At 37.6% G+C, this 27,969-nt stretch overlaps 1 protein-coding gene across 8 annotated transcripts in view; it reads left to right on the forward strand.

The window, feature by feature from the left end:
- Positions 1 to 27,969, forward strand: part of DYNC2H1 (dynein cytoplasmic 2 heavy chain 1) — a 341,068-nt gene that overhangs the window by 84,933 nt on the left and 228,166 nt on the right. For all 8 annotated transcript variants that reach the window (XR_012028538.1, XM_072821767.1, XM_072821765.1 and 5 more), the window contains exons 51-61: positions 3,256 to 3,369; positions 4,428 to 4,570; positions 8,470 to 8,554; positions 10,329 to 10,483; positions 11,876 to 12,013; positions 16,669 to 16,782; positions 17,349 to 17,509; positions 18,471 to 18,594; positions 19,380 to 19,501; positions 20,869 to 20,955; positions 22,270 to 22,396. Coding sequence is in view for 7 of the 8 variants with exons in the window: in XM_072821767.1 (XP_072677868.1) it covers positions 3,256 to 3,369; positions 4,428 to 4,570; positions 8,470 to 8,554; positions 10,329 to 10,483; positions 11,876 to 12,013; positions 16,669 to 16,782; positions 17,349 to 17,509; positions 18,471 to 18,594; positions 19,380 to 19,501; positions 20,869 to 20,955; positions 22,270 to 22,396 (1,370 nt within the window). In the remaining variant the exon portion in view is untranslated. The remainder of the gene's footprint in view (positions 1 to 3,255; positions 3,370 to 4,427; positions 4,571 to 8,469; positions 8,555 to 10,328; positions 10,484 to 11,875; positions 12,014 to 16,668; positions 16,783 to 17,348; positions 17,510 to 18,470; positions 18,595 to 19,379; positions 19,502 to 20,868; positions 20,956 to 22,269; positions 22,397 to 27,969) is intronic.

The following is a 27,969-nucleotide window of genomic DNA, read 5'->3' on the forward strand; positions in this document are numbered from 1 at the left end:
AAAATGATTATTTTTTTTTTAAGATTTGATTTGAAAGGGAGAGAGCACGAGCAGGAGGAGGAGCAGAGGGTGAAGGAGAAACAGACTCCCCAGTGAGCATGGAACCTGATGTGGGGGTTGATCCCAGGACCCTGGGATTATGACCTGAGCTGAAGGCAGATGCTTCACTGGCACACTCAGGTGCCCCCCAAAATGATGATTAATGTCGGTGAATGTACTGAAAAACTGACTCCTATACTTTTGGTGGGACTGTTGCCTGTTACAGTCTTTTGGGAAAGTTATCAGCCAGTGTTATTTAGCACAGCAGTTCTATTATGTGGAGAAATTTCTATCTACAAGATAATAGAATGAGTATGCGGGGAAATACATAGTATAATTTATAATAAAAAATGTGATAGAACCTCATTGTCCGCCATTAGAGGAATGGTTGAATAATAGCCTGAACATGGATATGTAAGTACAGATACATTGTCAAAGTCTGAGGTCTCATGCTTCCCAAATCATGGTTTGCTCTTAATTGTCTCTTGAGCCACCTGACCTTTTTTGTGGTTTCCTGGAGAGGACACTTGCCGTTTCCCATATCTTTCTTTTCTGGAGGATTCATGAGATTTATTCAGATCTTTTTATGAGTAGTCACTGTTAGAATTGATATGAGGTAACTTAGCTTTAAGCTTGAACCAAGATGATTTTGTTATTTAAGTACAAAGTAAACCTTATTAAAAGCAAGTTTCCATGATGTTACTGTTATACCAAATCTTTAGTAAGTGCTTGTTTTGTGTCATGTTAGTGGGCTCTGACATGAAGTAGTCTTTTCTTCAGAATTTAATAGCTATGATAGAAGAAAACATGTAATTTATAATATGAAGTATCTACACTTCAGTGTTGAAATGACTGCAGATGGGCCTCTCGTCATGCAGGTGGCTGATGTGTCTCCCATTCCCGAGTCCTGCAGAGGCAGTGCTGGAGTGGGAGTGGAGGCTTCCAGGGAACCTCTGTTGATTTTCAGGGTGTGTATCCCTGCAGTACTGCCTCAGCTGTCACTAGGTGGAGCCTGCTCCTTATGGCTGAAATAAACTGGTCCACCACATGGACAGCTTTTTGTTGTGATTTTCGTTTTTTGTTTTGTTTGTGAAAGCAAACGTCCAAATAAGCATTAATGTAGTAATTATTGTTTTTCTCTTAAGATAAATTGGCCTTTATTATCAAGTTATAACTGCAAAATTCGTAAGTTAAATTTTACCAATATTTTTAGCAAAAAAGTATTTGAAAAATACTTTCAGAGAAAATAGGCCTTTGTCCCTTTTTTCTATTTCAAATTCTTTTTTTTCCATTTGAAAGTAGTCGTTTATTAACTGACTATATTACAAAAATAATCATGGTAGATACCTTTGTTCATCAATAAGCCTATTGATCTGGTCTTCCCTGTTGCCGGCATCTCCACCTTCTACAAAATGGGTTGTCCTTCTCTTCATTCACACAGAGAAGATAATTTGACAGGCCATAAAAAGGTGTTTGCTTCTTTGAAACATTGTCCAACAGATCTTGTGAATCGGACCTCCATGCAGAAGTTGCCATATTTACCAAGAGATCAGGCAATCTGTGTTATCTTCCTGTTGATCTTGCTGTAACCATGCTTGTAGATCAGAGTCCCTGACTTCAGGGTTGGGTCCCCTCATGCTGTATATGGTTCCACAATCCTTAGCATGTTCACTGAAGCCTTGTTGAGCTTACCAAAGGTGCCATTGAAGATCTGGCAAAGGAGAAGCTGCTACACCTTTTGAACTTTTGGGCTCACACTGTTGATCCTCTGATCTGATGACAAATGCCAGTTTGGGTTCCACAGACAGATGGAAGTTGCCAGCTTTTCTCACCATTCTCAATGCAGTCCTCATCATTCGAATCTCAATTTTCTACATCTGTCTATATTCCTTGTGGGAATGCTCACCTTTTTCATAGATAAGTTTTCTCCTTGCCTTTCAAAGCATCTTTTGGGCAAACTTTTCTCAGATGCTTGATCTTCAGCTCTGCGAAATTCATTTACTTTTTATTAAGGGTTTTTGGCACAGCAGGAACTTCCATCTTCTTCTCTTCTGTACCCTCCATGGTTCCAGCCAGAAAAGAGGAATTCAAATTCATACTTGCTATAGTGGATAGTATGTACATAGAGCTAGCTTTCTTTGCTACATTTAAGGAATCAGAAGTGTCTTGGTATGGCCAAAATTTAGAGAAAGAGCAGATTTGTTTGTGTGTGTGTGTTTGAATATGGACAAGCTTGGTGGGTGGGGAGTGGTCTGGCACCTCTGAGTTGGGTCTAACATGGATCAGGCTGTGATAGGCCCTCTGTGAATTCACTACCTTGGAGTTGTAGCATAAGGATTTTCACTTAATCTTACTGTTTCTTGCAACCTTTAAATATATTGGCCTAACAGACCTGTTATGTGCCAGTCCCAGTTCTAAATACTGGATTTATAGTGGTGAATAAGACATAGTCCAGCCCCTATCAAATACTTGTAGTCTTAATCCATTGTGATTTGCCTTTCATCATTCTGTTGCTGAGTGGCAGGCCACGGACTAGTTCTGTACAGGCTCACTTATTCATTCATCTAATATATATTTATCCTCCAAATACTTTGCTAAGTTTGTTCTAAGGTTAATATTGAACCTGATCAAATATTTGGCCCTTGGGAATTCAGAATCTAACTGAGCAGGAAAGGAAAAGACTTCATTTATGGTTACTTGATGCAATAAATGCTTAACAGTGATATGTTTAGATGTGTGAAAGAGAAAGAGTGCTTTCCTCAGTGCACAGGCAGTCAGTAGAGGCTCCTGGGTGTGGCAGTCAGCACAGCAGTGTCTCAGGGTCGATGGTCATTCTTGGGGGGAGGTAGAGGTCAGAGGAAGACTGCGCGTATAAATCCCAGGAAGGAGGAGTATTCTATTATATTTATGGAACAGGAAGATGTTCACTGAGGCTGGAATACGAGGTCTTATGTGGAGGGGTAGAGAGAAACTGGAAAGACAGGTGCGCGGTTAAATGACCTCCTGTCATTCATGGCTTGCTTAGGAGTTTGAGTTTTATCAAATGAAGGCGACAGAGGTAAATTTGTGAGTAATATGATAGGGTTGTGATAGGATTTTTGGAAAGAGGCTGAGTAAGAGGAGACTGACAAAAAGTAGAAAAAGTATTGGGGACCTAAAAAGTGTTTGAATTAGGGTGATGTGGCTAAAATTCACAAGAAGCACCATGTTCCATAGGTGAAGTTCCTGGACTTTATACCCTCGAAGAATTGGAGCCTTTGCTGTTGCCTCTTAAAGATGAAGCTTCTCAGGATGGTTTTTTTGGACCTGTCTTCAATTACTTTACATATAGTAAGTAACTATATTGAATCCATCAATTCAAACTCTGGTTCATGTGAAATAAATACCATCTAATTTGCTATATTTTCTAATTAGGTTGCAGAATTATCTTAAATCTTGGGTCTATTTGGTAATTTTATTCTTTTTTATGGTGCTTTGGAAAGCTAACCTGTAGTAAAAGCATGTTAACAATTTTAGCAAGAGGGAAGGATGAAAGTGTTTGAATGTTCCTTGGAATATTTACTTTGCTGCCTTTGTTTTCACATGTTAAAACTAGTGTTTAGAACGCCCTGTCTCAGAAGATTATTGAACTGTTTCAGTTTTGCCAGACTCTATAGTTTCTTCTGGCTCAACAACTCTCTTTGATCACAGAAGCAGCTTTATGTGCACTGCAAATACCTAACATGGAAGAAGTGACTATTAGGCACTAATGATACCATCCCAACATTACTGCTACACTTCTCTCCTTTTTGTCCCTAAGAGAACATCTATTGTTGACATAGAGAAAGTGGTTAAAGAGCTACCCCCTCCCCTTTAAATTCACAAGGAAACTACCACATGTCTAAGAAACACATCCTCCCAATGTTGTTAGAGACATTTCAGAACACAGGAAGTTGAAGCAAAGTTTCCAGATTCCTTTTTATGAAGGGAAAATAATACTGATATTGAAACAGGAAAAATACATTTCTCCTAAAGGAAAATTGGAGATCAGTTTGCTTGTGAATATTGAAACCAAAATCCTTGAAAGAAAAATTGCCAGGTAGAATCCAGTATCACATTTGAGGAGGAACACACAAAACAGCAGTGTGTTGATGACACTTACCTCTTCTGGATTCCATCTGTGTCTTTTCTCTTAGCATATGCACACACACACATGCACACACAGATGCATGTACAAGCGCAGACATACGTGTGCACACATGCACACCAGTACTATAAAAATAACTATAATATTGTTTAATGGCTGTACCATTTCATTTTAGAAAATTTTAAACTCATAGAAGCAGACCATATATAGATTTCCCCAGTTGTTATTTTTGTGATGTCCATGATAATTTTTTTTTTTTTAGGAATTCAGCAAAACTTGCATATTGTCTTGATAATGGATTCTGCAAATTTAAACTTCATAATAAACTGTGAGAGCAATCCAGCTTTGCATAAGAAATGCCAGGTGTTGTGGATGGAGGGTTGGTCAGATAGCAGCATGAGGAAAGTAAGTTTCACATTTAAGTGTGGAAATGAAAAGTAGCATATTTTCTTTTTGAAGTTACATATTTTCCTGACTTTGCTTTGGTGTTTGTTATATTACTTTAATTGTGACGCTGAACATAGATGTTTGAAAACCTCTCTTTAGCTCTTGTATGACATTTTAGTTGAGTTGAACTAAAGGAGATTATGTTGAAGATTATGTTCATAATTAAGGATTACAGAGGTATTTATTATACTTAAAAAATTTTATTCATTAGCCTGTCCTAGACTAGCTTAAAATGGAAGCATCACAGCAATAATTTTAGCCATTTTTTTAATTAAAAAAAAAAGAAATCTTTTGAAAAACATCTATCAGTGCTACGTGTTGGGAGGGGGATGTGTTTAAAGTGTGTACCATCCTAACTGGAAGCCTCTTACATTGCTTTGTTTGATAAATAATACTTTTCACTATTGTCTCTTTGAATGATGTTTATATTCTCAAGCATTGGTTTTTTCCATTTTTGTGTAATAGAGATACAGACTATTGCCTATCATGAATCAGAGGGATAAGAGACAAGGTTTTACAGATGAGATGATATTTTAGTTAGATTTCAGCAAGTAGATAAAGGGCAGGAAAATCATTCTGGTCTTAAGAAGCCACATGAGCAAGAGGCTTCACTAAGAAGTAATTGGGTCTCTAATGTGTGCCACTGTTCTGTATGTTGGTGTTAGAGCAGCGAAAAAGCAGACAAAAGTCCCTGACCTCATGGAATTTACATGGTTTTGGGGGATCACTGGGGTTGAATGCTTTCTTCATGGAGATCCTGAGATGACAGCATGCCTAGTGATTCTGAGGGTCAGCAAGAAGCCATTTCAGTTACAGTGTGATTCCAAGGGAGAGTAGTTGGGTGTGAGGTCAGGGAAGTAAGAGGACAACAGTTAGGATGGGGCTTTATAGACCTTTCTAAGGATTTTAGCTTTTCCTGGGAACAGGTGAGGGAACCTTTGGAAGTTTATAAACAAAACTGCTGTAATGTTGTAATGGGATTACTTTGGCTTCCAGGTTGAGAATAGAGGCTAGAAGGTAAGAGTAGAATTAGTTACAAGCTGTTGAATTCAAGTAGAGAGAAGGATGGTGTATATTAGGGAAGGAGTAGTGGAGGCACTGACAAGTGGTTGGATTCTGGATATGTGTTACTATAGAAACAACGGAATTTTGCTGACAGATTGTACTGAGCTGTAAAAGGAGATGAGGATCCAGGATACTGTCAAGTATGTTGGCTCGAGTCTATCAGCAGAGAATGGGAAGACTGAGGAAAGCATTTCAAGAGGAGGATATGAGGCCTTCGGTCTTAGATGTGTTAAGTAGAGATGTCAGACATCCAAGTTGCAGGGCTGAGAAGGCAGGCATCTGGATATAGAAGAGTGGAGTTTGGTGGAAAGAAAGGCCAGGTATTCAGGATAAAACATTGGGAATTATCAGAGTATAGGAGTATGTAAAGTGACGAGAATGAAGGACATTGTCAAGGAAGGAGCATTAACAGCAAGGGGAAGGGATTCAAAGACTGAACTCTGGGGCTCCTCAACATTAAGAGAGTGACATGAAGAAGAGGGAACAGCAAGGGACACTGAGAAGGAGCTGCTGGGGAAAAAAGAGGAAAACCAGCAGAGCGTGAAGACAAGCCAAGTCTAGAAGCCAAGAAAAGACTGTGTTCATAGTAGTAAGGGATGATGAACTGTACACATGCACATATATGAGGCCTCGGAGGTGATTGTTGGCTCCAGCAACATGGAGGTCATTCGTGATCTGATAAAGTGGTTTTAGTTAGTGGTTGCCATATTGGAATGTGTTCAGAATGAATAAGAAGAGGGTTGGAGAGAGTGAATGTGGTCACCTCTTGTGAGGAATTGTGTTAAAGTAGAAGAGAGAAATGGATTAGTAGGAAGGAAGTAGGTAAATATAATGCTTTTAAAAATTTTTTTTAAAAAATTAAAAAAAATTAAGATAGGACATACTATTGTATGTTCATGTACTGTTGGGAATGCAAAAGAGGAAACAAAAATATTTGAAAGTCAGGGAAACATGTCACTGGTGCACGAGTGAGGGGTTAGGGACTGGCCTTTGCATGGAGAAGGGAAACCGCATCCGTTACAAAGGCAAAGAAAGCGGAGTACAGAGGCCCAGGTGCAAGTAAGTGGGCAAGTGTGGTAATGGGAAGAGCTGGACAGTTTTCTGACTGCTTCTGTTTCCTCAGCAAAAGGAAGGAAGATGATGAGTTGAGAGAAAAGCTGAGGGAAGAATTGTGGAGTCCTGGAGGGATGGAAGAAGATATACAGAGTAGTTTGGAAGAGTGAAAGAGAGGAAGGCTAAGGAGAAAGGGGGGTATGAAGGCTGGGGGGCATAAAGGTTGGTGTGAGGTAGCAGTCAGGAAGGTCAGCATTTGGCCAGAATTGGGGCTTTGCTACTTGAGTATGACCAATTGAGTTAGGGCCACAGAGTTGAGGAATTATGATAGGGAGAATGGTGAATGGCAGTGTGGAGATGTTCCAGTTAATAGATCGCAGGTCTTGGTGGAGCGTGAGGCTGATTGACCTTATAAAGGAGACAAGCTGGGGGTAAGTGGGATATCTGTGAGTGAGATGATGGAATTATTTTAGTTATGGTTAGTGACAGTTTGAGGTAGGGTGTGATTGGCTGAGGAAAAGGTGGTGGAGGAGGCAATAAATAGGAGAGGTGATGGTATTAGTAGGCATTAGGAGCATTAATTTGCCATTTTTATTTCGGGTGGGGAAATGGAAGTAAAAAGAAGTGGGACCAGTCCAGCCAGGAGCACTGTGCTGATGGGCGGTGGTGTATAGGGGTAGACCATTATTTTGTCACCAAGCTTTATTGAGATATAATTGACAAATACAAATTGTACATATTTAATGTGTACAATGTGATGTTTTGGTATATGTATATGTTGTGAGATGTTTACCACAATCAAACTACTTGACATAAGGGGTAGACTATTTCAAAGAAAGCGAGTTTCCTAAGAAAAAATTTCAATTGATTTGGAAGGATAAATTTAAAATATTCTTACAGATGCTCGAGTGTTTTAACAGAAATCATTGAAGATGTTTGAGGAAAAAAAAACATACTCTGTGGTCAAGAACCATGGCACTTCCAGATTCTTCATCAGTGAAAGGGGTCTTTTGTCTGATTTTTTTTTTTTTTTGATATTGTGTTTAATCTGGGAGATTCTGAAATTGAGACTTTGACCTGCCCACCAGATTACTTGTGTTTCCTGTTGCAAAAATGTCAGAGTTCTACTATAATTTTTTTCTTAAGAAACTAAGAATATTTTACTTTTTTTTTTGTATATTTAAATTAGTACTCTTATTAGACTGTCATACTTTTCATCATAATAATATGTTTTTGAAACTTGATTTTCTTATTTCTGATAGTGGTAAAAACCTAGCAGTAGCCTGACAACAGATAGTTTGTAGGATTATCAATTGTGAAATTGTTAATTTCCGGTTGTGGAATTACTTTCATTTACTTTTAGTTATTTCTCAAGAAAGCTTAGAATCTTTACTATCCCTTTATGCAAAGATGTCAAATAAAACTTTTTATTTTTCTCGTTGAATGACTTTAAATGGTACTTGTGATTATTTTCTAATTCAGTCTAAACCGGGATCGCCCTCATTTCACATGGTCTAATCATTTTTCAAGTGAGGTGTTATCACCAATTTGCAGTCAATTAATGGTTGTTGTATGTCAAAATCTTGTCTAGGGAATAATGTCTTCTGAAGATGGATATATTCCTTATTTTTCTTAGACTGGTAATACACCTAGAATTTTTTTTTTAACCTCTGACACTGGGTTTATTTGAACTTTTTCATACTAAGTTGTGGTTTGAAGAAGTGCTTTTCCTGTTTTAGATACCCGAAATGTTATTCAGTGAAACAGATGGTGAAGAGAAGTATAGCGATAAAAAAAGGAAAGAAGAAAAGAAAAAAAGCTCAGGTATTTGGATGAAATTGTCTTGGTAAAATAATTGCCATTTTCTGATGTTATAGATTAATTAAGGATTCACAGTGATTATGAATTTGAATAATGATTAACATGAATATTTCTTTAAGATTTATTTATTTATTAGAGAGAGAGAGAGAGAGAGAGCATGAGTAGGAGGGCCAGAAGGAGAGGGAGAGAATCCCAAGCCAACTCCTCACTGAATGTGGATCTGGATGCTGGGCTTGATCCCGACCCTGAGCCAGAATCAAGAGTCAGTGGCTCAATCTACTGAACCACCCAGGCTCCCCCTAACGAATGTTTCTTTTAATGAAAACTAAATTAAAGCTGTATTTATAAACCCATGTTTATGTCAGTTTATATAGGACCTAACTCATTATTGTTTACATTTAAGAAGTTAAATATATTTTTGACCCAGATGATTGTATGTTCTGCTTACATTGTCTGGGGTCTTTGACTTGAAGGCTAAACTTTTCATATTAGTTTTCACTTTTCACTTAGCACAAAACTGATACATGAAAAAGGTTTATGGTGTTCTTTGAGTGTGGACGTAATATTTTCTTAATTATACTCTTATTTTTTCCAGTTCCGAATTAATTTTCAATGTGGTCTTTTTTTAAATATAGCACATTCATTAATTTATGTATCTCACCATCTAGTCACCAAATAGTTATCGAACTTGTTTTACCTTAGGTAGTGGGCAGGATCCTAGAGATGACTTAGAGCTCATAGTGTTGTGGAGAAAAGCAAGAATTAAGTTCTATATCAGCATAAACTCTGATATGGTGAGATAAATGATGGTGGGAGTTTTGGGGAAGTGCCTTTTGAAAGTGAGACCACTGACTGGTGGATGTTACAGCAGACAAGCATTTTGGGGAAGGGTATTCTGGCTACTAAAGTGACTAACAGGGAAAAGGCTCAGAGAAATGGGTATTTCACTGGATCTGTAAGCAGCCCAATGGCTAGAACATGTTCTTGTAAGCAGTTAAGTACTGGATGACGAGGACAAGACAGGTTGGGTCCATCCTTTTCCTCAGTTACTGGAAAATAGGTTGGGTGTAGGGAGAAGCCAAAGGTGATGAGACTGCTGTGGAAGGCCACTGCAGTAATCCAAGAGGACAAATGGACTTGGGGTCCCAGGAAGCATCTGAAGGGGCGCCTGAGTTACATGATGGCCATGACACGCAAAGAAGGAGGACGCAAGGACATGTCTCAGGGTTCTGGCTTAGAACATTAATTAGAAGTTGACTTTATTGACCGAGGTAGAGAATATGGAAGAAAATAGATGGAGGTGATAAGAGGAAGATAATGTGCTTAGTTACGGATGTGTGGCATCCTATGTGAACTGACTCATTTTTTGGCCTGTTTTTTGCTGTGTCAAATGAGAATGTTTCTGTGTTATTTGGTTTGGCATTTATTTTCCATTCAAGCAGCTTTTATTGTGCTTACTTCTGAATTACATGTAGTTCTAACTAATATATGTCATGACAATCTGTAGATTTATCTTTCTTGCAGCAATAAAAGTGTTCAGAGGAAATACGTTATAGTGAACAGGTAGAGACCACTGAAATTAAATAATTCAAATTCATAGGGAATGTGGGAGCTGTGAATAGATGTCTAGGAATACCTGTATACCTTTATGCAAAGATGATACCTCATATTTTTAGTTCTAGGTAGAAGTATCTGGTATAGAAGTAGTTAAGATGATTTTTCTCTGATTCACAATGGATCATGTGTATATTAAGTTGTTTCTTTTTTCTCTTTCTAGTTGATCTCGATTTTCTGAAATCATTTTTATTAATCCATGAATCTTGTAAAGCATATGGTGCTACACCAAGCCGATATATGACCTTTTTACGTGTGTATTCTGCCATTAGTAGCAGCAAGAAAAATGAACTATTAAAAAGACAAAGTCATTTGCAGGTACAATATTGGTAATCTCTAATTATTTTACTTCTCTATGGAAACAAGGGTTATGTATATCACAATCCATTGCCTGTGCCATGTATTTGGTATAAATGAGTACCGTATTATATGCCTTAAAACAGTCTCACCTACCAATATGGCTCAGTAGGCATAGTAATGGTTTTGTAATTTTTATTTAGATTCAATATTTTTTTTCTTCACTGGGTGGTATTTATGTGCTTTTGATAGTTTATGATCTTTAAAAGTTTCTGTAACATGAAAACATTTTCAGAAATTCAGAAATGTCTATTAATTAAAATATATCTAAGACTAAACTTTATAATAACCTTTAAAATTAAAATTATACTTTATAAAATAATACTTTTATCCATGTCACCTGGTACATTATGAACAGTTGTCTTTCTACATTTCTGTGATTATAGAGCTTCAACTTAAATGTGGCATTAAAGGCCAGCCGTGGAAGTTGTCTGAGAGCATTTCCTCTGCAAAGTCAGTGTCATAAACTAGGATCCATCCTAATAGACAATGTCATCTTTATCACTCTAATGGTTCACTTTCACCCATAGCAAGCCACTGACTATATGTGTTTTGGGAAGGTCATTTTCCTGATTTGGTTCTCTCTGTGGTGCTGTGGGTAAATTACTTAAACTTGTTGACTTGAGACTTAATTGAGTTAGTTGTGAGAGTATTAGATAAAATACATATACACATATGTATTTTATGTAGCAACATAAAATTGCTCAGTAAATATTGGTTATATTCCATTTTGCCATTACTGTCTTCCCAGATCTTCTCATTTGTTAGTGACAAAAACCCAACTCCTATTACAGAAGAGGAGGAATATTTTTCATGTCCATTCCTTGCATTATTCATGGGCAGTGGGATAGGGTGCCATACTGGCCTGCCCAGGGTCAAATACCCACCCAAAGAATAGGTAGCCCACCAGAACCGTATGTGAGGCAACCTCCTATAAAAAAAAGGTAGACACTGGATGTACAGAACCAAGGTATGTCCAGTATGAAAGAGTAGTCAGGGAGGCTGAAAAATGGAAAAGCTTTAAGTTTTTCCTTGTTTTCTGTTTTCTCTCTCATAGAATGCAGTGGATAAAAATCATGATCTTTAAGCTCTCAAATATGTGTTGATCTGTTTAGCTTTACTGACGCTTTAAAATCCGTGTTTCCTTTATGCATCTGTGGTGTCTTTTACTACCTCCTAATGGGTGTACAGTTGAATAAGTCATTATGATTAGCAGTAAGGAAAAACCCAAGGCCACATGCAAGTGTTTGATGTGTACACACTTAGTTATTCCTGGATGCTTTCTTATAGATTTTATTTACCGTGTGTGTATAAAATTCCTTTTTAAATTGTTAGCTAATTTTACTGATACAGGCTGGTGTGTCTAAACTGAATGAAGCTAAAGCTCTTGTGGATGAGCTGAACAGAAAGGCTGGAGAACAAAGTGTATTACTTAAAACTAAGCAAGATGAAGCTGATGCGGCCCTTCAAGAGATCACAGTGTCAATGCAGGTAATGTTTTAAGAGAGCACAGAAATGTAGCCAGTAGGGAGACTGTTGATGCCTGATTATGTGGAAAAATTACATTTTTACATATGTGGATTTAAAAAATCTCTTTTGTCTGTGCTGAGTCAAACTGGTGGTATTAAGTACTTGAGCTTTGTGGAAGAGCATAGATTTTTTCCCATGTTATTCTAAAATCATAGTTATAGTCTTCTCAATTCACCATTTACTAACTCAGTCTAAACCCTATACATATACAAATATAAACATTTTAAGTGGATATAGGTTTGTCTGTAAGCAATTTTGTTTACCCTCTGCTAGTTGATATTTCCTTTTATTTTTCTTAAACTCATCTCCTTCAGGCTTCAAGGATTTTTTTCACCTGTCTTTAATATTCTCAAGATTTACAAAAGAAGCATTTTACTTATGCTTTCATGATATTTTAATATTTTGATTATACCTACTCTTTGCCATTGTCCTTCCTTTATCGAACCTTTCTGAGGAGATTTCTTTGACATCCTTCCCTGCCCAGGTCACGTGCTCTGCCTGAGCCCTCTCAGGATGCACTTGCTGGTGCTTCTGTGCTGACCCCCCATGTTCCTTTCTTCATCCTTCAGCCCTGCTCTCTCCGAGTTTCAGACTCAAATCCCCAGTGGTCTGCTTAGAAGTCTCATGAACATTATGGCTGGGTTGTATTCTTTGTGTTTCCCACATCTTTATCCATTCATCAATTGGTAGACACTTGGGCTCTCTCCATAGTTTGGCTATTGTTGATAATGCTACTATAAACACATGGGTACAGGTGCCCCCTTTGGATCTGTACTTTTGTATCCTTTGGGGTAGATACCCAGTAGTACAATTGCTGGATGATAGGGTAGCTCTATTTTTAACTTCTTGAGGAAACTCTACACTATTTTCCAGGGTTGTTGCACCAGTTTGCATTCCCAAAAACAGTATAAGAGGGTTTCCCTTTCTCCACATCCTCACCGACATCTGTAGTTTCCTTTATTATTGACAATGTAGCTAATTATTCAAGACAGAACTTATAAATTATATTAGACTCATGTTCTCTCAATCCCTACCTTTAATGAATCGCTAAATCCTGTTACTTTACCTCCTTGATTATGTCTCGTATGTGTTTCTTCATCTTCATGTTGGTGACTGTTAACCTTACTGCAAGTCTAATACCTCTTCTAATTAAATTAACTTCAATATTTATTAGGCTAATGTATAAATCTCATTAAAAGCAAGTGGCACAAATACTCAAAGTAGTAAGATTGGAAGGAGTATGATTTAAAAACTTACTGTTGAACTATAGTGATCAAGGCACTGTGATACTGGTGTAGTGAGAGCCAGATCCTTGGAACATTATGGCGTTCAGAAATAGACATGTACATAGTTGATTTTATACAAAATGGAGATTTTATACAAAATTTTATACAATTAAATGGGGTAAGGGTAGTATTTTTTAAAAATGGTATTTGAATATGCATGTAGAGGAAAAAATGATCTTTATTCTTGTACAAAAATTAACTGAATATGAGTCATAGATCTAAATGTACAGCATAAAATTATAAAACTTTGGAAGAATACAGGAGAAAGTGTTTATGATGTTGGATGAGACAAAGATTTTTTAGGTGTGATATCAAAATAGAAGAAGAAAAGTTAATGAATTGGACTCTATTGAAATTAAGCACTTATGCTCTGTTAAGTAAGTCTGAAGAAAATTAAAAGGCAAGTCACGGACTGGGAGAAATTATTTACAAAACATAAATTTGATAAATAATTTGCCTCCAGAATATACAGAAACTGTTACAACACAAACATAAAAAGTCTAATTGAAAAATGGGCAACAGATTTGAAGGTGTCCTGTGTGACAGAAAACGCAGGAAAGGCCAGGAAACAGGAAGAGGTGCTCAGCAGCCTAAGTCATCAGGAAATGTAAACCCCTTGTTTTTAGACACTGAAAGTGTTGTTGAGTTTTTTTCCATTCTCTGTTGTCAAGACTGAGACACTCCAAGTTAAGTTCTGACCCTTTGCAGGTGATCTTTCTCTTTTTTCCCCTCCCTGGAGCCTTGATGAATATACTCTTCTGAAGGCGACATGGTCTGCCTTAGCTTCGGGTAATGTCCCCTGTGTTGGATAGCCTGTGGAGTCCACCCCCCCCACCCCCGCCGCCACTGGGGCGCTACTGCTGTAGCCGTAGGGTGGGAGGGGTGGGGGTTGGTCCTATGTCCTCTTCGTCCTCCCTGTCTTCCCCTTCTAGGATGCTTATTGCTTGGACTTTGGACTTCCTGGTCTGCTTTCTCTAATTTTCTTAACGTTTTCTCACTTTTTTTCTTCTATTTTGCTCTACTTCCTTTAAATCATTTCCTAATTTTCCTCTTGAGTTTTTCATCACTGTTAGGATAGTCTCTCTCAGAAGATTTTTTTTTAGCTTCTAAATGTTTGCTTTTGGCAGCTTCCCCTTTTTGTTGGTCTCTTTCATTGTTGTATCATCTCCACTTAGCCCTCAGAGGATACCTGATAAGATCTTTTTCCCAGCTGTATTTTCTTACTGAACTTTTCATACTTGATTTTTTTTATTCTTACAAAAGAAGCTTTCTCTGTAAGTTTGGTCATCTTCATGGGAAGTCTGAGTGTAGGTAGGGTTCCATAGGGACTGGTAGCCTCACAGGAGAATTATCTGGGCTGACTTGAGTAAATATAATCAAGACTTACCCTGATATGCCAAAATAATTCCATTGGCATATGGGAAGCTTTTAAAAGCAGTAACATTTTCAGATACATGATGGTTATGTATACATTCATTGTTTCCAAGATAATTTTATTGAGTACCTGACCTGGTAAGTAATATTATAGAAAATCAAAAGTAATTTTCTTTTTTTCTTTTTTTTTTTCAAAAGTAATTTTCATAGTATAAAACCTTAGCATAATTTTTTCCTCAAGGTATTTTTGGAAACAGATGAATATGAATATTTATGTAAATCAGACAGCCATTTTTATTATTAAAAAACATCTGTCAAATACTTTAAAGAGTAAATTGAAATATGAAAAAAAGTGAAGGCTGTATAGAGGATAGTACTGTTGACAATTATATATTTACAAAAGGAGAATATCCAGCAGTGTGTGTGCCTGTGTACCATCAGACTAGTGAACTGTAGTCTTATAGGCTGACAGCTGTGCTGCTCTGTTGTCTGGACCATTCAGAGATGCTTTTTCTATGATTGTAGCTAATTGTATTACCTAGCTTAGACACACAAGTATTTTATTGATTTATTTGAGAGAGAGACAGAGAGAGAGACACACACACACACACACACAACATTAGCCTGGAGGAGGGGCAGAGGGAGAGGAAGAGGGAGAGGGAAAGGGAAAAGCAGACTCCCAGTAGGGAGTCTGACACGGCACTTGATCCCAGGACCCCAGGATCATGACTGGAGCCAAAGGCAGATGCTCAACCGACTGAGCCACCCAAGTGCCCCATAAATAACAGACCTTTCTGTTTGTTATTTTATAAAAAAGTATAATTTGGAGAGACACCTTATGTATCAAACTATGTAACCTCCAAAGCTGGAAGCTCTAGGTTTGTGACATAAAAAGTACAAAATAAATACTGTAAAATCTCAGAATATTGATAACTTTCAGTTGGTAGAGCAGGTTAATAAACAACATATGAGCTGGGCCTTTGAGGGTATTCATGTGTGAGGTGGAGAAAAATAAGTTCTCTTTGAGGAGCAGTGGTAGAGATGCTGTGGAGTACAGAAAATTCTAGCTGAGCCGAAGTGTGGAGTACCTGAATGTAAGTTGGAGGGGGACAGTGATTCTTAAGCTGTAGATTGGAACCACTTGGTAAGTCTTTAAATATTTCTGTGCCCTTCCAGCAGCCAGCGAAAGTATTCAATATATTTGACAATAGAACACCAGCCTTTAGGTTTTAAGCTTCCTGAATGATTAGAATATAGTTGAGAACTGCTGATGTAGGGACTCTTGAAAGATTTCTTGACAAATTTCCTCTTTGGTTTTACAATTAGTATCAACAAACCAAATATGAACATTCATAATAATAAGCATCTTTACATATCTGGGATCTTTGATATTTGCATGCATGAACAAAGACTTCACATGTTACTAATATAATACATAATTTAGTGTTCTTTGAATCTGTACTAATTTGTGTTGATTTATTTACCATCGCATCATGATTTCAGTTGTTGTCTAAATTGTAGAAACACAAACCTCTAATATACTGTAGTCTTAAAGAGTTGTTAGTCTTTACTGTTATAATTGTAGAAGACTTTATTTTTTACTTTGTTCAATTATGAAGTGAGCATAATGGTACTAACCTCTCTGGATAATTTATTGCAGGTGTTAAATGAGCATTATGATAATTTTCTAAATTATACAATTTTGAGTTGTTTGATTCATATACAATCATTTATTGCTTTGTTATTCAGAAAAAATTAAAGCATAGAAACTTCTTGATAGTAAATATACAATAATAAATTATATCATTTTTCCCAGGCAACTTAGAAACTCATGTCAATTAACATTAGAAAAACATTTAATAGAAAGTGTTATTTTAAAATAACATATTTTTGATATCATGCTTTCAAGTATCAAGTGCATTAAAATTAATTGGAATGCCATTTACATCCCTATAGGATGCTAGTGAGCAAAAGACAGAACTTGAGAGACTGAAACACAAAATAGCAGAAGAAGTTGTTAAAATTGAAGAAAGAAAGAACAAAATTGATGATGAGTTAAAAGAAGTGCAGGTAAGCTACAAAGGAAGCATTGTTGGAGCCATGTCTGCCTGCCAACTGTTCTAGGAGTTCAAACATGACTTGCTGAACTGATTTTCCAGCAGTATGACCGAATGTGGCTTTCAACCAGAATATTTGTGGAAGAGAAGCAGGAAGGAAAGTCTGCAGGGAGAAGGGAGGGAACAAGCCCGTGGTCATCAGAAACATAGGTCTTTTCTTTAAGCCACTTCGTGTGGGTGTTAGGAGAAAAATGTGTTGTGGGGAAATCAAGTCAAACTCAGGCTCCTTTTTGGTTGCTCACCAGGTGAGTCAGCTAGTCTTAGGACATAAAGGCCTCTTGAAAATGGCAAAATTGTCTCAAAACAAATTGGATTTTCTAAATTAGGCTCTTACAGTTATGGTGGTAAAAACTTGAAGATTTTGTATTTTGTGTGTTTTAAACCATTTTGATATTTGAAGAGAAAGGATATTAGTAACTCATTATTTTTAATAAAATGACAAATATTCAATAATTTGTGAAGTCAGTGATTTTTACATACATATTTTTTGAAAGTAAAAAATGCCCTTTGTCTTTTTAGCCTCTAGTCAATGAAGCCAAGCTAGCAGTTGGAAACATTAAGCCAGAATCTCTTTCAGAAATTCGTTCACTGCGTATGCCACCTGATATTATCAGAGATATTCTTGAGGGCGTTTTAAGGTTGATGGGTATCTTTGATACATCTTGGGTGAGCATGAAAAGGTAAGTTTTAGAATTTGTGAAATGTTATTATTTCACCAGTGAAGTACACATTAACTCATTCATTCATTTATTTAGATTTTATTTTTAAGTAATCTCTATCACCCACAACCCCACAATTGAGTGTCACATGCTGTACTGACTGAGCCAGCTGGGTGCCCCTCTTTCATATTTTTAAATATTTCTTACATTGTTTCTCAAGTTTCATTAATTACCTATTTTTGACCACTTTGTCGTAATATTTCAAGATGCTCTATGTGATCCTGTACCGAGATCTGAATTTTCCTTTCAACATAGTAAGTGATTGTTTCCCCAGAGGGAAAAAGGAATGCCTTAAAATCTTGAAGAACATTACAATAAACATGATCATTTACATGGTCCTTAGTACAGAGCATCATGTTTATATTGATGTACTGGTGAAGAAAATACAGCCACTGTTCTGAGTGCTGCAGTCTTGGCAGAGTCAGGGCAGGAGTGAGGGCAGGCGCCCTGTGAATAATACATGCTGTGCCCTGGAAGAGCCAAGGCTACCGGTGACTACTGTGCAGCTGTGTGGCTTCAGGGGTCCTGTTCTTGTGATGAGCTTGTGGTTTGTGCTCGTACTCATATCCACACGGAGTTCTGTTCTGTCTGGAGATGGGAGGGAGATGTGGCTTGGGGGATCACTTGAAACACCTTTCTGAGAAGAGAGTCAGCTTGCAGGTCTCGTGGAGGGATGTGGTGCCGTCCCTTTGGCACTCCTTGTCATCCCTAGAAGGCGAGGAAGGCCATGGGGCCTGTGCATGGAGCCCTTATAATCTACCCAGGGTGAGGCAGCTCGTGAGAACCAGGGACACCCAAGCACTCGAAGTTTTGTTAACTAGTAGGTGGAAAGTACTGCAGACACCATTTTGTTAAATTGATATTTTTGTCAGAATGGCAAATTTTATTTAGCCTCATTTGAAGTAATATGCTTTAATTGTAGTTTCCTTGCAAAAAGAGGTGTGAGAGAAGACATAGCAACTTTTGATGCGCGAAATATTCCAAAGGAAATAAGAGAGAGCGTTGAAGAGCTTCTTTATAAAAATAAAGGATCTTTTGATTCAAAGGTAATTTTTAAAACTATGTCATGAATTCCCTTTCATACTCTGTAATATTCTGCTTATTAAAATATGGTTTTTTATTATCAATGATTTACATTGCCTAAAAACTTAAAGTGGAAAAAAATAAGCCATAGGTATTAAGTATCAGAAGCATTTCCCAGCAGATGGGTGGCAGGAATTCAGGTTGGCTTTGGGGTGCATAGTTGGTGTCATAAGTGGTGTTTGAATCTTCTTATCTGCTAGGAATCCTCAATCACTTCTTAACTTCCACCTTGCCTGGTCTGCTTTTCTTGCTTCCTGTATATTTGTCATATAATAACAGATACCTGTGTTAGGATACTATTATCTAATTTCAATGAATAAATCCACGATTCTGGCATTTTTTTTTTAGATCTCTTATTCAAAATGTTATGTGCATCATCTATGACACCAATAACCTGGTTTCTGAGTTGCTTTTATTCAATAAAGATGTGTCCTGTGTACAGAAGAGGAAGGGTTGATGTTTGAACATTGTTGTGGACAGACATATATTCATTATAAATGTGGCTAATGAAGTGCTTATGTCGATAAAAATATCATTAAGGATTTATGTGGTTCAAGAACATTTATTTTGAAGCAAAATTTCAAGATTATCTTAATGAAAATAACAATTCACATAGTTATTTTAACTATAAACCCAAGACATTTGGGGGGATAAATTATTAAATAAATACTTAAGTAAAATAGACTAGAATTAACGTTGCTTTTATTTGAAACTAAGGCTGCTAGATAAGTTGTGATGGATTTTTCAGAATGCTAAGCGTGCCAGCACTGCGGCAGCTCCTTTGGCTGCATGGGTTAAAGCAAACGTCCAGTATTCCCATGTCTTAGAACGGATTCAGCCTTTGGAAACTGAACAAGCGGGATTAGAATTGTGAGTGAAACATAAAATATAAATTAAGTCTAATCTTTATTTATTTTCATCAATTTAATGACAGTTAATTATTCAGATTTACCTTTTATTTCTTGTTTAAATCTAAAAAGGCAGCTGACAACATTAAAACATGTAATGTGAGTCAATTTAATAAAAGATTAAACAGACCAAAAGAAAAAGCAATTAGAAGAAGGTGCATAGTAAATTCACTATTTTTTTTCCGTCTACCATTATTATGTTGTTGGAAGGATAAATTGGTAGTTCTTTTACAAAGAGTTAAAATTTTGTGAATGAGTAATATTAAGGTACAAAAGCTAGGTTTTGGAAATTTAGACTTTTAAATTTGTTTTCTCCTTCTGAGTTCTAGAAACGTGTTGTATATATTTTGCAAAAATGGTCTGGGCAGGTAGGGGGAGATTTAACCCAATGACCTTGGGGCTTACCATTTTAATTGGTTGTTCCTAAGTCAACATTTGTTCTATGTGCAGAACGAGACGAGAGGTTTGTTGTGTTCTTGATTGATCACTGATATCATCTCTTCTTAATCTGGACAAGGAGGTTTTCATTGGCGTGAGCTTCATTTTCTCAGTATAATTATGTTAAATTTTTGTGTTAATTTGCCACATTTTTGTGTAATAAGTAATGTTAAATGTTTGTATTTTGAGTATATATTGTTCACAGCTTAAATATTGTTTGGTGTAGGCTTCATTTTCATTTCTTCACAGCTGAGACAGATTTTGGCTTTTTGCATTCCATTATGTCAGTTACCACCTTTCAAAATTTTATTAAAGTTACTCCCATTATAGTACTTTCCTCTTTCTCTTTGTGCATGGATGTCTTTTTTTTTTTTTTTTAAGATTTATTTATTTATTTATTCTTGAAAGAAAGAGAAAGAGAGAGAGAGAGGCAGAGACACAGGCAGAGAGAGAAGCCCATGCTGGGAGCCCGATGTGGGACTTGATCCTGGGACTCCAGGATCGCGCCCTGGGCCACAGGCAGGTGCCAAACTGCTGAGCCACCCAGGGATCCCCGATATCTTTATTTTTTTTAATTACCTTGGTTTCATTTTGATGGGGATTTATTTATTTATATATATATTTTTAAATGTTTTATTTATTTATTAATGAGAAGCAGAGAGAGAGACAGAGACAGAGACACAGGCAGAGGGAGAAGCAGGCTCCATGCAAGGAGCCTGACGTGGGACTTGATCCCGGGCCTCCAGCATCACTCCCTGGGCTGAAGGCGGTGCTAAGCTGCTGAGCCACCCAGGCTGCCCTTGATGGGGGTTTTAGGAAGGATAGAGGGATTGTTTTTGCTATTGTTGATATAAAATAGAATAACTTTTATAAAATTGAATTATATTTTAGAAATTTGAAGAAAACCGAAGACAGAAAAAGGAAACTAGAGGAGCTTCTAAATTCTGTTGGCCAGAAAGTATCAGAACTCAAAGAGAAGTAAGTTATGTTTAAAATGTATTTTGAAAAAAAAATGTATTGTGGATATTTGAAAAAAACCTCAATATTTGAATTTTAAAAATTCTATAATCATTATTTTCAGTTCCTTTAATAATTTATCACTCTAAAATATGAAAAAATATAGAAGATATTCCTTTTTTAAATAATGTTTTTTTTTGGTAAGAATAAACAGACTTGAGGTCTCCATTTGTAGAGCTGTCACTGTATCTCTTCCTGAACACGAAGGGTAGGAAGTAGTTGGTTTATGATCATTTCTTTACTGTGATGTCTGAGTGTCTTTGTTATCCAGATGTAGGTTTGTAGGTTGGGTCTTAACTGTGGTGTCTGTAGGTCTGTGTTATCCAGATGTAGGATTGTAGCTCAGGACTCACTGTGGTGTCTGCGTGTCTGTGTTATCCAGATGTAGGATTGCACGTGATGCTGTAGTAACATCTGTTGTATAGTCTTCCTGAGGATGCAGGATCACATTTGAAAACATTGAGTCTTTTTAATTTTGTACTTTTTAGTGTTAAAAAAATACTTTATCCAATATTGTACTTAAATTTCAGTATCATTTATGAATATTAATCTCTATAATATTATAGAAAAAACAAAGCAAAAGAACCCTCAATCCCATAAATCCAGTGTTTTCAATATTTCTGTTTTTTTTTTTTTGCGTTAGAGATACAGGAAAGAAACTTCATCATTTTCTTCTAGATATAATTAGATACGTATAAGGAAGGTAATTACTCCTTTCAGTGTCATATGCTCAGAATTAGGACAGTTATAAACTTAGGCAAATGGGCACATAGGGAAAGAATATCTGTAGTGGATTGGATATTTGAAGTGAGTTTTAAAATTTTATTTATATTTTTGGTGGGTAGATATTGGCAGTTAGAATGTGGGATGAGGTAGGGATCAGAAAGGGGACTGAAGGTATTCTAGGCCCATGGGACATCCTGAAGAAGCAGACAGAGGATGGGGTGTCTGCTGAGCATATGAGCTCCTTTAGAGGTCGGCTTGTTACTTTGTTGGACTGGTGTAGATCTAACATTGAAGAGGCAGGTGGGTCAGTCGCCGGCAGGGCCTTGAGTGTCACATGGAGACATCTGTGTGTGCCCTGTGAGAGCACTGCGTTTCAGATCTATGTGTTGCTTGCTGTGTGTGCCTGCTCTGTCACGATGTCTTGAACACAGATATTATCAATATTATTAACTAAATTCTTACCTAAAAGCTCACTTTACTGTGTAAGGTTAATTTAGTCAAATCTCTCCTAAATCCCTTTGCCTTTAATTAATGTTAATGTTTTCATAGATTTCAGATCAGGACCTCAGAAGCCGCCAAACTGGAAGCTGAACTAAGCAAAGCTCAAGAGACCATTAAAGCTGCAGAAGTCCTAATCAGTCAGCTTGACAGAGAACATAAACGATGGAATGCACAGGTTTGTTTGAGACACAGAGATCAGAAAAAGGCTTCCTTTAAAACAGAAAATCTGTAATGTCCAGCATTTGTTAAGAGAAAAAGGAGAGAAATATCCATTAACTTTCAGCTGGCTGAGGCTCAATGATGGTAACATTCATGGTCATTATGTGAGTTCATCTTTAAGCAGAATGTTTTTATATGGGTGGATGTTTATGACTGAGGGGAAAGGCAGGGATTTCTCCAGAAATCCCATTGAACTGAGGTTTTTTTTTTTTTTTTTTTTTTTTTTGTCATTAAAGAGAAGTTTATTTAAAAAATAAGTTATCTTGTGCTTTAGACAGGTATAAGAGAAATTCAGAAGGTGAAAGCTCCTTTTCCAAAACTGTTCCCAGCAGGATGGTCAGTACTGGTTTCGAAACTGGTTGCTTAGGCCTTGCAGCTCTATGACTAGGGCGTCCATAGCTGCTGTTTCATCAGCTAACTCCCTGGAAATTTCTCCACTGGTCACATCTGTAAAAAGTTGCTTTGCTTTAGATAACAAGCCCTGTAAATTGAGTCGAACTGAGGAAAGCACCTGTACAGCCTCCTGAGGACTGGATTTTTTTTTTTACTGTTTTATAGCCACATGTGCAAGTCCTAAGGCTCTCTGAACCACTTCCTTAAATGATGTCATATCTTTCTCCCAAGAACTGGACTGTGTGTCACACTTGTATGCCTTAGAGAGATACTGGAATGCCTTTTCATTTTCATCAGGCTTTTCGCTCTGCCCATTTCCATACACTTCAGCATACAGCCTCCTGGGACTGCAACCTTAGGATTCGACACTGCTGGCCACTTATTTCTTCTAGAATACTTTGTTACTTTGACTTTGTTAAAGTGTGGTTTCTTGTTCCTTGGTTGGTGGATGGGTTTTTGTTCAAACTGTTAGATTCCCTCCCACACTGGCCTGTCTTCATCCAGGACTGTGTGCCTGTCCCCTTCCCAGGTGTCTGTCTCTGCAGCTGGCCCAGGACTGCTCCATCCCATGCTAAGACCATCCCCTCTGCCAGGACACTGACCACAGCTGTTTCCAGACTCCTCAGCTGTAGGATGTTTGTGTTCTGGGGTGGTTTTTTTTTTTTTTTTTTTTTTTTTGGTCTAGGATTCATTTTAATTTTATTTTCATTTTATTTTTATTTTCATTTTATTTATATTTATTTTTATTGAAGTATAGCTAACATAATATTATACTGGTTTCAGGTCCACAGCATAGTGATTGACACTTATGTACATTATAAAATGTTCCCCACAGTAAGTATACTTACCAGCTGTCACCTTACAAGGTTATTGCAGTATCATTGACTGTCCTCCCCTGCTGTACCTCACATCCTGTGACTTTAGAGCTGGAAGTCTATATGTCTTCATCCCCTCCACCTATTTCTCCCACCCTCCTGCCCCCTTCTGTCTGCCAACCACGACTTTCTTCTCTGTATTCAGGAGTCTGTTTCTGGTCTTTATGCATTTCATTTTGTAGATTCCACATGTAAGTGAGATCATATGATATTTGTCTTTGACTTATTTCACTGAGCATAATACCCTCTAGGTTCATCCATGTTGTCACAAATGGCACGATCTCATTCTTTTTTATGGCTAATATTCCACCGTGTGTGTGTGTGTGTGTGTGTGTGTGTGTGTGTGTGTGGTCTCTCCAACATTTGTTGTTTCCTGTCTTGTTAATTTTCACCATTCTCACTGGTGTGAGGTGGTATCTCATTGTGGTTTTGATTTGTATTTCCCACTTGATGACCAGTGATGCGGGGCATTTCCTCATGTGTTTCTTGGCCATGTCTACGTCTTCTTTGCTGAAATGTCTGTTCATGTCTTTTCCCCATTTCATGATTGAATTGTTTGTTTCTTTGCTGTTGAGTTTCGTAAGTTCTTTACAGATCTTGGATACTAGCCCTTTATCTGATAGGTCATTTGCAAACATCTTCTCCCATTCTGTAGGTTATCTTTTAGTTTTGTTGACTATTTCTTTTGCTGGGCAGAAGGTTTTTATCTTGATGAAGTCCCAATAATTCATTTTTGCTTTTGTTTCCCTTGCCTTCATAGATGTATCTTGCAAGAAGTTGCTGTGGCCAAGTTCAAAAAGGCTGTTGCCTTTGTTCTCCTCTAGGATTTTGATGGAATCTTGTCTCACATTTAGATCATTTATCCATTTTGAGTGTATCTTTGTGTATGGTGTAAGAGAGTGGTCTAGTTTCATTCTTCTTCACGTAGCTGTCCAATTTTCCCAGCACCATTTATTGAAGAGAGTGTCTTTCTTCCAGTGGATAGTCTTTCCTGCTTTGTTGAATATTAGTTGACCATAGAGTTGAGGGCCCATTTCTGGATTCTCTATTCTGTTCCATCGATCTATGTGTCTGTTTTTGTGCCAGTACCACACTGTCTTGGTGATCACAGCTTTGTAGTACAAGCTGAAATCTGGCATTGTGATGCCCCTGGCTGGTTTTCTTTTTCAGTATTCCCCTGGCTATTCGGGGTCTTTTCCGATTCCACACAAATCGTAAGATGACTTGTTCCAACTCTCTGAAGAAACTCCATGGTATTTTGATAGGGATCGCATTAAATGTGTAAATTGCCCTGGGTAGCATTGACATTTTCACATTATTAATTCTGCTAATCCATGAGCATGGAATAGTTTTCCATCCCTTTGTATCTTCCTCAATTTCTTTCAGAAGTGTTCTGTAGTTTTTAGGGTATAGATCCTCCTTTACCTGTTTGGTTAGGTTTATTCCTAGGTATCTTTGCTTTTGGGTGCAATTGTAAATGGGATTGACTCCTTAATTTCTCTTTCTTCAGTCTCATTGTTAGTGTATAGAACTACCACTGGTTTCTGGGCATTGGTTTTGTATCCTGCCACTCTGCCGAATTGCTGTATGAGTTCTAGCAATCTTGGGGTGGAGGCTTTTGGGTTTTCTATGTACAGTATCATGTCATCTGCGAAGAGGGAGAGTTTGACTTCTTCTTTGCCAATTTGAATGCCTTTTATTTATTTTTGTTGCCTGGTTGCTGAGGCTAGGACTTCTAGTAATATGTTGAATAGCAGTGGTGAGAGTGGACACCCCTGTCGTGTTCCTGATCTTAGGGGAAAGGCACCCAGTGTTTCCCCATTGAGAAGGATATTTGCTGTGGGCCTTTTGTAGATGGCTTTTAAGATGCTGTGGAATGTTGCCTCTATTCCTACACTCTGAAGAGTTTTGATCAGGAATGGATGCTGTATTTTGTCAAATGCTTTCTCTGCATTTGTTGAGAGGATCATACGGTTCTTGTTTTTTTCTCTTGTTGATATGATCTGTCACGTTGATTGCTTTATGAGTGTTGAACCAGCCTTGCATCCCAGGGATAAATCCCACTTGGTCATGGCGAATAATCTTCTTAATGTACTGTTGGATCCTATTGGCTAGTATCTTGTTGAGAATTTTTGCATCTGTGTTCCTCAGGGATATTGGTCTATAATTCTCCTTTTTGGTGGGGTCTTTTTCTGGTTTTGGAATTAAGGTGATGCTGGCCTCATAGAACGAGTTTGGAAGTATTCCATCCCTTTCTATCTTTCAGGACAGCTTAGTAGAATAGGTATTGCTTCTTCTTTAAACGTTTGGTAGAATTGCCCTGGGAAGCCATCTGGCCTTGGACTTTTGTGTCTTGGGAGGTTTTTGATGACTGCTTTAATTTCCTGCCTCATTATTGGCCTGTTCAGGTTTTCTATTTCTTCCTGTTCCAGTTTTGGTAGTTTGTGGTTTTCCAGAAATGCGTCCATTTCTTCTGGATTGCCTAATTTATTGGCATATAGCTGCTCATAATATGTTTTTAAAATCATTTGTATTTCCTTGGTATTGGTTGTGATCTCTCCTTTTTCATTCGTGATTTTATTAGTCTTTTTTTTTTTTTTTTTAATAAGGCTGGCTAATGGTTTATCTATCTTAATTCTTTCAAAGAACCAGCTCCTGGTTTTGTTGATCTGTTCTACAGTTCTTCTGGTTTCTATTTCATTGAGTTCTGCTCGAATCTTTATTAACTCTTTCTCTGCTGGGTGTAGGTTTTATTTGCTGTTCTTTCTCCAGTTCCTTGAGGCGCAAGGTTAGCTTGTGTATTTGAGTTTTTTTCCAGGTTTTTGAGGGATGCTTGTATTGCGATGTATTTCCCTCTCAAGACTGCTTTTGTTGTACCCCAAAGACTTTGAACAGTTGTATCTTCATTCTCATTAGTTTCCATGAATCTTTTAAAATCTTCTCTAGTTTCCTGGTTGACCCTTTCATCTTTTAGCAAGATGCTCTTTAACCTCCACGTGTTTTAATTTCTTCCAAATTTCTTCTTGTGAATGAGTTCAAGTTTCAAAACATTATGGTCTGAAAATATGAGGAGACAATCCCAATCTTTTGGTATCGGTTAAGACCTGATTTGTGACCCAGTATGTGGTCTATTTTGGAGAAAGTTCCATGTGCGCTTGAGAAGAATGTGTATTCAGTTGTGTTTGGGTGTAAAGTTCTGTAGATATCTGAAATCCATCTGGTCCAGTGTATCGTTTAAAGCTCTTGTTTCTTTGGAGATGTTGTGCTTAGAGGATCTGTCATTTGCAGAAAGCACCGTGTTGAAGTCTCCCAGTATAAGTGTATTATTATCTAACTATGTCTTTACTTTGGTTGTTAATTGATTGATGTACTTGGCAGCTCCCACATTAGGGGCATAAATATTCATGATTGTTAGGTCCTCTTGTTGGATAGATCCTTTAAGTATGATATAGTGTCCGTCTTCATCTCTTACTACACTCTTTGGGATAAACTTTAATTCATTGGATATGAGGATAGCTACCCCTGCTTTCCTTTAAGGGTCATTTGAATGGTAAATGGTTCTCCAACCTTTCATTTTTAGGCTGTAGGTGTCCTTAGGTCTATGAGTCTCTTGTAGAGAGCAAATCGATGGGTCTTGCTTTTTTATCCAGTCTGAAACCCTGCACCTTTTGATGGGGTCATTAGGCCCATTCACGTTCAGAGTTACTACTGAAAGATATGAATTTAGTGACATCATGATACCTATTCAGCCCGTTTTTGTGGATTATTTCTTTGGGCTTCCCCTTTCTTTTACCAAGTCCCCCTGAATCCTGAGCTTCTCCCTGAGTCCCCACTGGGCGCATGGTCCAAGCCCTTTCCCGAGCTCAGCCGACATTTTGTGGTGCGCTCTCCCTCTCGCTCACTTCCTCTGTTAGTGACTTTGAGAGCCTGAAGGCTCCACTGCCCCTCTTGTGGTTCTGCCTGATTTCCCTACGAAGTGCCTTTCGGTCCTGGAATCATCGGGTACAGGTTTTTAAAGTTCCTGCATCTCTGGGACTGGGCTTTCCTGTCCTGGAGGCTTTCACATCCTGGCCTTGGCTTGGCTCCTCGCAGTGGCCCCTCCTCCACTTAGTTATTTTTTATTTATTTAGTTTTTTTCTGTCTCCCTACCTTGTTAGAAGTGCAAACTCTTCTCTCTAGTGTTCTAGCTGTTCTCTCTTTAAATCTCAGTCGAATTCCTAGGTTTTCAGGATGATTTGAAAGGTATCTAGGTAAGTTGGTG

The sequence above is a fragment of the Canis lupus genome, chromosome 3, assembly GCF_048164855.1.
Source record: "Canis lupus baileyi chromosome 3, mCanLup2.hap1, whole genome shotgun sequence".
NCBI classification, from domain to species: Eukaryota; Metazoa; Chordata; class Mammalia; order Carnivora; family Canidae; genus Canis; species Canis lupus.